General features: G+C 41.9%; 1 protein-coding gene across 1 annotated transcript in view; it reads right to left on the bottom strand.

Annotated features, from left to right (window-relative positions):
• LOC112149720 (tyrosine-protein kinase receptor UFO) overlaps positions 1 to 14,082 on the bottom strand; it is a 35,936-nt gene that overhangs the window by 14,460 nt on the left and 7,394 nt on the right. Inside the window, exons 5-10 of the mRNA XM_024277607.2 lie at positions 10,777 to 10,857; positions 10,591 to 10,706; positions 8,047 to 8,242; positions 820 to 959; positions 607 to 751; positions 168 to 185 (exon numbers count right to left, since the gene is read on the bottom strand). Coding sequence (XP_024133375.1) covers positions 168 to 185; positions 607 to 751; positions 820 to 959; positions 8,047 to 8,242; positions 10,591 to 10,706; positions 10,777 to 10,857 — 696 coding nt within the window. The remainder of the gene's footprint in view (positions 1 to 167; positions 186 to 606; positions 752 to 819; positions 960 to 8,046; positions 8,243 to 10,590; positions 10,707 to 10,776; positions 10,858 to 14,082) is intronic.

Below are 14,082 nucleotides of genomic sequence, written 5' to 3' on the forward strand. Positions count from 1 at the left end.
CAGAACCCATCCCCCTCTCCAGAACCCATCCCCCCTGCCATGTCCCGCTCCCTTCCCGTTTTCTCTTCCTTCCTCTTTTTAAATTTAGGCGTCACAGAGGAACTTCCATCCGTCACGGTGACCCTCTCTAACTTTTACTTTACCGGTAATGACCCCTTTTTGCTCACCGTGGATCTTCTCTGTTCCTGTGGGACGAAAAAAGAAAATGTTGTCAGTTTGTGACGGACAGATCAGAAAAAAAATACTTTAAAGTCCCCCCAGGACAATTGAAGAAATCTTTCCAGTAGTTTTTTTTATTATGATTCTGAAGTTTTTAACCAAAATCCCACAACTTGAATGTCTTAAAAAGACATTTTTCTTGTTGATCTGAAGCCTCTGTTCCCAATATCCCCTCTGAGGGGGCGTGGCTTCTGCAGCCTGATACACACAATTTTACGCAATTTATGCAATTTTTATCCCTATCCCAACTTTTCTAGTTACATTTGTTCCTTTTCATAAGAACATTTCCACACATTCATGTTAAAAACTCAAAAAACAGGATTTTCATCAGAGGGGGACTTTAAAAAAGCCTTCAAACTCCATCTTCTCCCTTCAGGTTTGACTCACCGGCAGGCGTCAGCACCAGCGTCTGCGGGGGGGTCCAGGGCCCCAGCCCCGCCGCCGTGTAGGCGCACACTCTGAAGGTGATGTTGGACAGGGGGGCGGTCAGGTTGATGGACAGCACCGTGTCCAGCCTGGTGCTGACGACCGTCTGGAAGCAGAAATGGGTTTTTGGAGAAGAACGTTCTTTGTTTTGCGCTCACGCCGCGTTCTACTGACCTGCTGGTCGGAGGGGGTGCTGTACTCCACCAAAAAGCCCTGGAGTTTCCCATTCAGCTTCCCCGGAGGAGCCTCCCACGCCAGCAGCACCTCGGTGCCGTTGGGTTTGGCCGTGACGTTGACCGGCGGGTTCTCCGGCACTGAAAGGCAACAGAGCCGTCAGATTTCCCTCCTCGCGTCCCGAGCCGGACATGAGGCCGCTCCGAGGAGAACTCTGACCTCCAGCTTCTCCACCTCCTCTAGGAGGAGGGAAGCCTCGCTGAATAACATGCCAGAGAGGGTGCATGGAATCCGTGCACGTCTCCGAGGATGATTTATTTTCTGTACGAACAAGAATTCCAAGAAGTCCCAAAGAGACAGACTCTATTTATTGCAGTTGGATCTCTTTTTTTCTCTCCAGCGAGCTGACGCGGCCTCTGAGCTCAGAGAACCCGAGAACGGATGATGTTATCGGCGCCGTGATTGTTTCCACATGTGGATTCAGATCTGCCCGCCAGCGGCAACAAAAACAACCTCAGAGCCAAGTCCGGTGGAGGAGAGCGGCTCCACCTTTCCCCACCTCTGTCCCCTCCCGCTCCACTTTCTTTTCTTCTTCTCTGCTGCTCTGTTCCAGAAGGTTTCATCCTCTCAGAAAACGTTGTGTTTGAATCGTGTTCTCCTAAAACAGAAGAGCCACGAGGGAAAACACTTGTTTTGTTTACAGGAAAACTTTGGCCGACTTTTGTTTTTTCAAACTGGAGTGAAAAGCAAGAAAACATTCACAACTTTATTTATCTGAACGACCGAACTGCCTGGAAACTGGCTCCTCTGACAGATCACCAACCGTACCTACAGTAGGATCCCAAGAGCTTCCAGATAATCGGATTTTACTTAAAATATTCTCACACCTAAACGCCTGATTTTCTAATCATTTGAAGGTTTTACGACTTTTCACTAACTTAAAATAGCAAAAAATTTAAAAAACATTTTTCCCTTCAGTCTGTAAGATTTAACTTTTTCTAAACTCTTTTAGAAACTTCACATTTAAAAAACTGACTCAAAAAATGTTTACTTTATAAACAAAACACACAAACAATCAGAAATGGTAAAGTTGATAGAACCCGTTGGATCAAATAAAAAAAGTTAGGAAATGTATTACATTTAAACTATTAGTTTGTATCATTACATTTTTTAGTTGATGGTTAACTCAACTGTAACGTTTTATTCAATATAAAAAAATAATTTTAAGTGCAACAAATTACATAACTTCTTTAAAAAACCTTTTTGCTATTTTTTTTTCTGACTAATCAAGAAAACGTTTTATTTTTTCAGTGTATATCTGCTTTTAACACCTGAAAAGGCTCTGAAACAAAAACAGGAAGTTTCCTGCTGCTGCATACGAACAGAAAATACAGAAAAAGCTCAATATCTGAAAGATAAAGATATTATTTCTTCTACTCTGCTGTCATTTTTTCTCCTTTAGATGCAAGTATACAATTGCTTTCTGTCTACATTGAAATATGTTTGCATTGTTCCTGTTTTTTCCCTCCTCTTAACTGTAATGAACCACACCAGAGTTCACTTGCAGGTGAACTGAGACAGATTCGAGTTTTAAATGAGTTTTCACGACTGCCAAGTGAAGCAGACAAACCAGGAATCAAACTGTCTTAACTCTGCTGTTATGTTCATTTCTAAAGAGCTAGCTTTGATGTTTGTTTCTATTTGAATTACAAATATAGTAAAATATTAATAATCCAAACCGAGAAAGTTTCAAAGTGGAAAAATGTTCAAAATGAGTCAATTTGACCCAGAAAATAACATAAATAACATTAAATATTAAATAACATTTAAAGAAGTTCAGTCAGACTTTCACACTATTTCACTTTAAAAACTGACACAAATGTATGGCAGAGGTCTTATCATGATCTTTTTTTTGTCTGCAGCCTCAGCGAGCCGCTCTCCGTTTCCCCTCAGCGAATCAAAAACGCTCTCCCTGTGCAGATATGGAAACATCATGTCCCTGCAGCTGTAGGAGAAACTTCTGGTCATTTCACTTCCTCTCTCACCCCCCGTGCTCCCCCTCCAGGGAGAAAAGGAAACTTTAATCAGCATTTCTCCGATCTTTTCTCTTTAGCTCCCACCATCTTGGCTCTTTTTTCCCACAGTGCTTTGCTGCCTGTAAGTGGGTGAGCAGGAAAAAAGAGTCAAAATTAAAAATCAGCTGAAAGACGGATGGGAGAACCAGAGGAATAGATTATGGGATGGATGTAAATCTGAAGGAGCTCTGGATCAGATTTTAAGATGATTTAAATACAATCAATATATCTTAAACTTGGCTAAAAACATAAGAATTAAATCTGGACGACTTCTTCTAAACTGCTTGAACCATGCAAAGGCGGACATGTTTTTATTTTAAATTCACTATAGCATATGTGGTGTTTTCCTTATTATTCATTATTTTCTTCAGGTTTTTACATTAATTGGCCAAAAAAATCAGAATTCTTCCCTTCTGGTTGTAGGGATATTAGAGGCCGTAGTGGCTTCAGAAACCGTTTTTTAAGGGAAAACCACAGCAACTCAAGGCTGTGTATCCCTCCGCTGGTGGAGAGGTCTGAGGAGAAAACATTTCTTTACTTAAACTTCTCAGTAGGTTACATTTACAGTAAGGAATAACCTTTTACATTTATAAAACAGATGTTATGTATTTTCCGAGCACTAAAGGATCTTATACCGGCGACTATTGATGATGTCATCAAGGGTTAATAACGTCCGGATTTAAAGATCTATTTTTCTTTATCTCTCTGGCGCTCCAGTGTTTCTGTTCTTTGATTTACTGTAACGTTTCAGCCGATAAAACGCTCACGCCGCTTCTCTCTTTCAAAATCTGCTGGAATCACATGGATCGAGTTATCGGTTGAAAAGTTTCGGTACGTTACAGATTTTGTGTTGAAGCGTCACCGGTGACGCCTCAGGCGTTAAAGGGTTAATTCCTTTTTTTTATGCTTAATTTATTATTTTTATTGGTAAGTTTTACTAATTATTGTTCTAGTGAATATGTGTCAGATCCGGCCCTCCAGATCATTTTATTTTATTCTTATTGACGACCCAAAGTTATCTTGAGCTCATTTCTAACTTGTAGAATTTTGACAAAATATATTTTTATGGACGGTAAAATATTGAAAGTTATTTAATATTTAAGTTGATTTATTTTGGAATAATATTCCTGCGTTTTTATTATTCATAATTATGTTAAAAAGTTAAAGATTTAAAGATTTAAAAAATTGACCTTCTGATAGCTTCTTGGACTATTTTGGGATTTACTAAGATTTGTTAGGCTATTTTAGAGTTTAGCTACATTCTAGCTGTTTTTGGCTTACTTAGGCTTTTTTTAATTTGTTTTTTCTGTTTTTTGGGAGTTGGGCTTATATTTTTATGCTTGCTGTTTTGGCTAATTTAGGCTTTTTCTTCTTTTTAGACTATTTTGAAGTTTAGCATTTTTTTACAGCTACATGCTAGCTGTTTTAGCTAAACTAAGTTTTTTTTATAGTTTTTCAGACTAATTTGCCATTTAGCTAATATTTTACCTTGCTAGCATCTTCAGCAGCCAAATTCGGCTATAGAGCGCCGTCCAGCGGCTGCTGCCCACCAATGAGAGAATTTCCCCATTGTGGGAGTAATAAAGGATTTTTTGGATTTTGGTTGATTTTTGAAATTCATCTTCCAGCATTCACACTAGCATTATTGCAGGTAATGCTATATATCTAGTTCATAATTATGTTAAAAAGTTACGGTTTTAAAATGTAGTTTTAGAGTGTTCCGTAAATGTTTCTCCTGTTCAGCGATCTACGGTGTGTTTTGGAGTTTGACTCCGACCATCCTATGAACCACAGAGATCCTTCTTCAAAGGGGAAATGATTTCATCTGAGTTTTTCTCCTGAAGTGAAACAAAAGTTGTTCAAACTTTTTTCTTAAAAAGAGAACTGAGACTTTCTGCTTAAACTTGAACAAGTTCTGCTTCCCTCTTTTGGTTTTCCTGTTTATGAGAAGATGAAAAGCGCTGCGTTGGTGTCTCCGTCGTCGGAACTGTTTATCCTCGGGGAGACGGCGTGAGCTGGCATGGAAAGTCCCACCTCGTTCTGGAGCCAAACAGAGGGCTCGGGTCCTGACTGCAGCTCCTCAGTGAGGGATTGTCCTCCACAGTTTACTTTGGAAAGCGGCGATGCTTCATAAACACGGAGCAGAAGGGGCACGGCCGGATCGGGCCTCTGAACGTTAGGGAACTCGCTCAGAAAACAGAAACTCTTATGGACAACCTTCAGCTGACACTTTCCACTTTTAGCTTTCGTCCATGATGCTGTGAAATACTTGAACCACGCAGAGGACGTTTGAGACCTGAAGTCATGGGGAAAACCGCCACCGAATCCTGCAGGTGGACTCGATCCAAACTTGATCTGAGGCTGAACTGAAGGAACTTGAATTCATGAGGAACTGAAGGAAAAGGGGAAGTCTCACTTTTACCACTTTGTTTTCCTCTGCACTCTGTGCTGTTCCACCCCCAAACTGTAGGTGGCAGAAGAGGCATTTTTTCTGTTTCTGTTAAAGACCAACTCTAATCCTCATTTGATCCATTTTCAAAGTAATCCCAGTGATTTTTGAATTGTAAATGTGCCGTTTTTAGCCCCTCCCCCCAAAAAATCTGTTGTTTTCTTGGACATAGTTTCTGCAGAGCGGCAGGAGTTCATTAGAAATTCACCTCTGATTTGTGGGCGTGGAATAAATTTGCTCCTATTACCCATCAACCATCTATTTCCACTTTCCTCTGCTAGCTTACAGCCCCCAACCTAACATTACGGAGTAACAAAAATAGCAGGAATTTCAGAGCAATGCATTCTGGGTAGTGGACATTAAATCAACCCAGCAGCTTTTTTTTAAATTGTTGTCCGCGGACAGATGTTAAAAATAATATACAAGTTATCATTGTATAGATCATACTAAGGAGGAGAGGCATTAAAATTCAACTAAATGTTAAGAACACCCCCGACTTCCTGTTCTCCTTCAGTGTCGCTGCGTTCAGTTTTCGCCTTCATCTCAGGCGCCTTTCCCCGCCTCCGCCTGCAGCCGCCTGGTCCCGCCGACAATCCAGGCGAGGCGCAAGTTATTTGAAACACACCTAATAATTTTGATTCAAAATCTTTTTTAATTGTTATGATCCACTAAATTCAGTTCGATTCAATTCTGAGTTTACACATTTATACACATTTGTTTAGAAATATATGAATAATCTACTAAATGTTTTCAAAATATTTATATTAATTTGTTACAGTTCACATACTGATAACTGTATCAGTGAAATAATGAGATTGTTAATATCATACAGTGTTACATGGATTCCCTAAAGGAGAAACTAACAAAAATGTTCAGATCATTAACATTGTAAACATTGTTCTGCTTCTCCTGGAGGACGTTTCAGTTTGGCCACTAGGTGGCAATCGAGCTATAACATTACACCTTATTCCAGAAGAAGAAGAAGTAGGCAGTAAAAACTGTGTGTTAGACCACAAATGATTACTTTAAAAAATATGTCCTTAAGAGAATTTAGAAAATTCATGTCTGTGAGTTTATAAAGATGTTACTTTAGTCAGTAATGTATGTTTAGGTCGACAAAGCGTTAGCATTAGCCAGCCTATGGGAAATCCCATTAAACATTTGCATCAAGCTACTTTTTAAAACTGCATTTATTTTGTCTGCTCCTGATTTGCAACAATTTGACAAAAAAAAATACTCATAAATACAATTTTAAGCTTCAATTTCTTCATATCTGTTCTCCATTATCAGACAAATGTCACAAGATCACGATGAAACACCGTTTTCATCGGAGTGGGTCTTTGAAATATTTAAAATATTTTAGCTGATTAGTCAAAAACTTTCCAGTAAAGAGCAAAAAAAATGGAGTTAATCAGAAATGTTTGGGTTTAAATCCCCTTGATGATCCATCACAGAATCTGTTTAAACCAGAGAGATCCGTCCTCAACAGAGGAACTACAGACTCAAAACTCAGGAGGAAAACGAGAAACGTTTTAATCCCTTTTTTTTGTTTGATTCACATTTTTGCGTAAAAAAAAAAAAAAAAAGTCCCACAGTTGCATTTGTGGAAGGATTACCAGAAATGAGCAAAAATAAAGTGTCTACTTCTGCTATTTCCAGTCATCTGACTCACACAAATTAGACGTTTTGTTGACCTTTTTCCTGCGTTGATCAAAAAGAAATTGTTAGTGGATTAGACTTTCTTTACTAATATTATTATGTTTTAACCCTAAAGTCAAAATTACTTTTTAAATTATAATTTTGTTTTATTTGTTTATATTTTTATGGCTACTGCTACACAAAACAGAAGAAAAATGTCCTCTACTTCTCTCTTTAGGGTCAATCATTTAACTCCAGAGTTTATGTTATTTTATTTACTTTAACTTTTAAACCTTTGACACAATAATTCCAGCAGATTCTGAAGGAGAAAAGCGTCTTTTCTCCTTCCAAATCTGCTGGGATTATTGTGTTAACGGTTGAAAGTTACGGTGCAATAAAGATTTTTTATGTTTAAGCGTCACCGGCGGCGCATCAGGTGTTAAAGGGTTAACCCATTCACGCCCGATTGTTTTCTCCAGCAATGAGTGAAAAAAAACAAATCATGTTTTTGCTTTTAAGTGGATGCACTTTGGAAATTTTGGAGGCAAACTGGTTTGTTGCATTTTTGTGACGACAGGCATTAAGGGGTTAAAATTCTAAACTTCTGTTTTGTGTTCTTTCTGACCCGTTCTTGAATAAAAGACTCAAACAAAACAAAAAATGTCAATAAAAATCAGTTCCAGACTTTCTTTTGTCTTTTTTTTACAGATTTATAGCATTTTTTGCTCCATTTTGGATTTAATTGGTGTGTTTTCCTCATAAATAAGACTTTAATTTCTATTTTCGTGTTTCTTACATTGTTTCTTTGCACAGTAGGAGTAAATGTGTTGATTCTTTTATTGGATGTTTTATAGGAATGTTATTTTGTCACAGAAACCGAACAGAAAAAGATTTGATCGTGGAGCAGCGAGTTTGTAGATAAAAGTGTAATAATTTATCTACAAAAAGGATAAAGAAAACAATAAACTGTTGGTTGTTTTTCTGCTTCTGAGCTGGAACAGGACGAGGTTTGAACTTTGAGATAGCGGCACAACCTTCACCTCTGCACACACACAGACGCCTCACCTCCTTCGCCGGTCTGTAGCTCCGCCCATGACGACCACTCCGACACGCCCTGGCTGCTCTGACAGGCCACCCTGACGGCGTACAGGCTGTGGGGCTCCAGCCCCTCCAGCAGGAGGGAGGCAGGCGGCACGTTGACGTTCTGCTTGTAGATCGCCTCATCCGAGGCTTCTGGGAAGGATTTTGCCGACTGCTTGGCCTGAAACGGTCAGATGGCAGCTTTGAGTTGTTAAAGTGTTGACGGTATAAGGAGGCGGGGTTTAAAATTCAATCAAAACAATGCAGATCTATTCTACAGATGCAAAATGAATTCATCAAATCCATTTTTCTGGAAGGAAATTTAAGATACTTCTGTGGAACTCTGTCCTCCCACAACATTTGATCAACTGAAGTCTGACATTTGTTCAGTTTTAGTCACTAGAACTCTCATTTATAACAGAGAAAATTAGATTTTTGAATGAAAATTAAAAAAAATCTGGAACTGAATGTTGATCCTGTAAATGTCAAACTTGAATGATCTGGAGATGATCTGGAAAGAGGAGTCGGACAAAAACACGCCCTAATGCCTGAGACTGAGGCTGGTCCAATCACAAAGCTCCTTTTAGCACAGTTAAATCCTGGTCCAGTATGTGGCTCTATGAAGAACCCTAAAGCGGTATTCTGATCTGTTTACAACTCTAAAAACCTGCTCTCAACAGCAGCCCCTCCCATACCCACGAAAACGATCAGGTCCTCACATGCTGATGTCACAGAGTGAGACCGCCCCTTTGAGGAAGAGTCTACTCTACTCTGACAGCTCCACCCCCAGTCTAACACCAACAGTTTCTCCACTGAGCTAGAGGTGATCAGGAAAAAACTTTCATTTTAGATGCAGAACATCGTATGTCTCCCAGTTGTGTTCTGTCTTCAGTAAATTCCAGCTCAAACAGATGTTCTTTACTTTAGACGCGGGGCTCCTTTAAGACCCCCTCACCCCGATCGGGCACAGTCATGCAGACGTCGAGTGTATAAGTGTTGTGAACCAGTGTAGGGATGACAGGGGCGACTAAGGGCAGATATGTGGTGGAATGTGCATCCATCTTTGAAGAAGTTTATTTTATTTTCGTGGTAGAAACGAAGAAAGAAAGACTCTAGGATGAAATGGGCGGCAGCCACATGCAGCGGCAGGCGGAGCTTCAGGAATCCAGTCGTTTTAAAAAAATATTTTGTTTTTAGTGTTCCAAAGATAATATATGATCATATACATGAATATAGTTCACTCTGAAAGGAAATCATGGAATGTCTCCTTTAACTTTAATCCTATAAATCTAATTCAATTCAAGATGGGTAGTTGGCTGGAGCGGGGGGCGGGTCTCCTTTCGGGGGGCCCTGGCCTGTGCCAGGGGTGGGGGGATGTTCAGAGGTCCTGGGTGGTGGTGGTGGGTTGCTTGTCTGGGTCTAGGGGGGCTCTCCAGGGGCGGGGCCCACAGTGGCCCCTGGCGGGGTAGGAGCCTGCAATCTCTGACATCAGGATCCCCTGTGGCGGTCCCGCGGGCTCCAGTCTCTGACTGACGTGACTGTTTTTTCTGTTATACCGTGCGAGTGTCGGGGGGTTCCGGCTCGGCGGGGTGTTTGGATGACCGGACACTCTCCTGCTTTTATTACATTCCATCATCCACCTCAGCAGAACATAAACACTCACCTGAGCGCAGGTGTCAGCTCCCCTTTGAAACCTGAGTGAACGCCGCATTAGATCAGCTGAAACTCTCCAGTTTTTATTTAAATGATTAAATGTTGATTTGAATGTTTTAAATAAAGTACTTTGAATTAGAATGTGTCGTGTTGTAACGAGACTCGATTCTCTCCCTGAACATCCATCATGTTGGTCCATAAACACTTTTTTCCTCTTTCTCTGCAGAAACGTTGCCACATCTGCTGAGTTGTGGCTGCGTTTGAACGTGACCGTCGCTCAGCGTGAAGCACGAAAAACAAAAAGCCATCAAGACGAAATCAAACCTGCTGCCTCTGCAAACTCTCAGCGCCGAGCGCTCGTAAAGAGGGAAGAAAATCCTCCGGCAGCAGACTGGAAGCCACATGAAAGCTGCAGCTCGCCTCATTGTTCTGCTGCTTGTTGTTGAGCATGTGAATGGAGGGGGGGGGCGCTCAAACAGGTTGCTCTGACGGGCCGGGCGGGTTTGTTTTTGCTCGTGGCGTGATTCAGACTAATAGGAAGTGGTGTGGAATGGGGTGAGTCAGCCTGAGAGTCCGGAGCTCCTCGTCAGCCCTGACTCACTTTCTCTGCGCCGATCCATTCTGAGTTCTGCCCCGTTCTGCTGAGGCGGGCCCCCGTGTCGGGGGGCAGCTTTATTAGAAGCAGACGTTTCGGGGTGGTGCTCCATGTTTCCACTGAAAAAAGCTTTCAGCTGCAGCAGCGAGAGGGAGTGGAGCTGCAGCAGATTAGGTCGGGAGGCCGCTTTCCCAGAGTGAAACCCGATCCCGCCGAGCCTGAATGAGCCGGGGAGGGAGAACCGGGCCTCCTCCTTCTAACCGGCTGACCTCGACCCTCACCTGAACAGAGCAGCGGACGATGGGGTAGTCGCCTCCGAAACCGGGCTGCCACGACAAACGCAGCGAGGTCTGGTTGGCCTCCACGGCGCTCAGGTTCTGCGGCGGCGACGGCAGAACTGGAGGAGAGAAAACAGACGGTCAGCAGAGCGACTTCCTGCAGTCGTGCCGCCGAGGCTTCACACCTACCCGTGACGGTGCCGGAGCCCGACGTGCTCACGCCTTTGCTGTTGTGGGCCTCACAGGAGAAGGTGCTGGTTCTGTTCAGACCTGGACGAGAAAAGGAAATGTTCTCTCCAAACCACAGATCTTTGCTGGAACGGCGCTGAAGGAGTAACGGCAGGATAATAGTTTCCATGAAGCAACATGGCCGTGTTTCCTGGCAGGAGGAAGCTGAAGTGAAAGCAGGTTTTTAATTCTGTCTGTCAGCAAATCCCACATTTATGAACTCCTGAAAGTCTCCAATCATCTTTTGATCTATTTCCAAAGCGTTTCTAGTGGTTTTTAATTCTGATGATGCTGTTTTTAGCCAAAATAAAACCAAAAACTGTCATTTTCCAGGACATAGTTTCTGCAGAGTGGCAGGAGTTCACCTCTGAGTTGTGGTGAAGTAACTACTGTCACAAATGCAACGGGAGATGGGGATGCATCGGCAGAATCTTCAAAATAAAAAATCATCATTAGCATGCTCATGAATGTAGACAGTCAGGAGTAAAGAACAGCCCGCTTGATATTCCATGTGATGTGGACGGCCGCCGTCCCGAAACACGCCCACATCCTCCAATCAGAGCTGCTGCTGACCAGCGATCAGCCTGTCACTAGATTGCCATCCCACAACCTCCACATGTAGACTCTGGACAGATTAGCGACTTTCTCTCCCGCGGCGGAGCTCGCTCGCTTGATATGCCGGTAGACTGAGAGCTGGTGAGGGTGCGGGGGTCTGACCTCAACGAGACATTTAAAAAAAAAGGAAAAAAGTCTCCAAAAATTTTTTTTCCCCCTCGGGTTAATACGAGACAAAGAGCCTTCAAGCTCAGACGCAGAGACACAGAAACACAGTGGAAGCGGCTGTCAAACAGACACAGCCCCCTGTACCGGGAAAATCTTTGAATAATAATATAAACCCAAACATGGAGACATAATTACTGTTTGTAAAACTCTCCACAATAAATAAACTTAATTTCTCTAAATCATCTGTTTCTTCCACACATTCTAATTGAGAAATACACATTTCTTTATAGCGATCATCCTAAATGCATTAGCTGGTAGCTCCTCCCACTTGCGGCCGCGGCATCAAACTCAGGGACACATTTTGTGACAGGTGACGAGTCGGAATGAATGAACCTTTAGAGAAAAATCATTCATTTGCAATAAAATTTTTACTTTTCCTTAAAACTCCAGATTCACTTTACAGCGTGTCAAATGTGACTTAAAAAAATTCAAAATAAGAATTCCACAAAACTTTAAATCGGTTTGTCAATTTACCTGGACTGATATAATTGTTCCTGACTCTTTAATTTAATTTATGAAACTCCTAGTGGTTCTATATATATGTACTGATCATTCCAATTTAATTTAGGTCTGCATACAGTTGGAATTTTATTTGTTTTATTTTTTATGTCATTTGTTTGTTTTTCTTCTTCATACATACATGAATATAATGATGATATAATGATGTTTCCTAATTTGTCAATGGAAAAATAAAAAAAAGCCAAATTTGCTGAAAACCTTGAATTTTAGGTCTCTGCGTGGGAATATTTTGAGACATGTGACTGTAGGCTAAGCCCGCCCTCTTCCCATCATCCCTCTGTTTATTGGCTCTGCTGCTAGCTTACAGCCTCTCATACCTTTAAGCTAACATTAGTGGTGCAACAAAAATGACGAGCAGCATTGTTTCTATCCAGCCGTACGGTTTAGATCCAGATTCCAGCTCAAGAAAACAAAGACATTCATGGATCTATTAGTCTGCAGGTGGATGATCAGAATGGGGGGGGGGGAAGCAGGAAGCAGCGTATTTCTGTCACAAATACAATCACTTACAAACTGCTTTTTTTTGCCTACTCCTGATTCACAACAGTTTGAATAAAGTCTCAGAAATGGAATTTAATGTTCATTTCCTCCGTATGTGTCCTCCACCTTCAGAAAAATGCCACAAGAACATGTTAAAAACACTCTGTCATCAAAGTGGGTCTTTGAGGATCCGTTTTCACTTCCTCTAAAAGCACATTTTCCTCATTATTGTTGCTTCAGTTGCAGTAAAGTCGGTCAAATCTGTTTTTAGGGGAGAAAACTTGGTGGTAAATAAGCTACTTTAGAACTAGACAGTGACTTGGGGATGAAGGGGGGAACTGGCAGCGCCTCTCAACGTGACTCAGACTGACTTCCAGCGCGGAATGAATCCTCTCAAAGTGACTCATGCGCTCCAAATATCTCACTGGCAAACACGCACACCCGAACATGTGACTTCCAGCCGCAGAACCCCGACTTTGCTGACCAGCCGTGAAACTGAGACTTGCACAGACGAACGCAGTGTGCTGTGCTGCACCGGCGGCACCATGCGTCCATTGTTCTGGATGAAGAACGGGCTGTGCGGTCTCTGATGGTTGGAGTCAGAGAGGAAGAGGAGGAGGAGGAAGGGCTGAGAGATGACCATCGGCTGCGTTGGCCGCCGCCCGTCAAGCTCTCTGCGGATTGGGACACTTGCTTGTCTGCTTTCTGCTTCCCTACCAGCAAACCGCAAAAACCCTCCATGATCATCATCATCACCATCATCATCATCACCATCATCATCATCAATCACCAGCAGCAGCAGCAGCGCCAAATGTTGGATCTGCTCACAGTCTTGGCTAACTGGGTTGATGATTCTGCTGCATTCATGAAGGAATACAAACAGAACGACTCCTAATGTGAAATGAAGTCTCAGTCACATCCACCCGACCGGGGGCTGCCGGTATTTTCGGTTGATCGGGTCTATGGAGGGTCACAGTAAGAGGATGGGGGCTCTTTGGACAAACAGAAAATAAGTCATAGAGACTGCTGACCCAGCATATAAAACAAAAATCCCATTTTTAAGACATGCTAGGTTCTTCTTATGTTTTTGTTTGTGCCAAAAAATAGACATAAATCATCTTAAAAAAAGAAGCCCACCAATGGAAATCCACATTTCTTAAAGAATAAAGTAAAACTAAGCGGCTCCTTCTAGGTTTATATCAGTAGAAAACCCAAATGGTTCTGTTACTGTTAAAGGTTGTTTTATACCATGGTATAAAACATGTGGATGAACATTTTGGCTCCACAGGTTCACCAGGCAGGGAACCTTTAACTGTTTTTAGTCCTTATCTACCTAAAGGGCTGTTGTGACTGAGGCCAGAAATTGATTTTTTGTTTATGTCTATGGGAGGAACCATGAAAAAGGCACAAAGTGACGTACTGTTCCTTTAACACGGCTCTGCAACCTTTAACAGTAAAAGAGCCAATTAGGTTTGTTTTCTACCT

The sequence above is a fragment of the Oryzias melastigma genome, linkage group LG13, assembly GCF_002922805.2.
Source record: "Oryzias melastigma strain HK-1 linkage group LG13, ASM292280v2, whole genome shotgun sequence".
Taxonomy (NCBI): domain Eukaryota; kingdom Metazoa; phylum Chordata; class Actinopteri; order Beloniformes; family Adrianichthyidae; genus Oryzias; species Oryzias melastigma.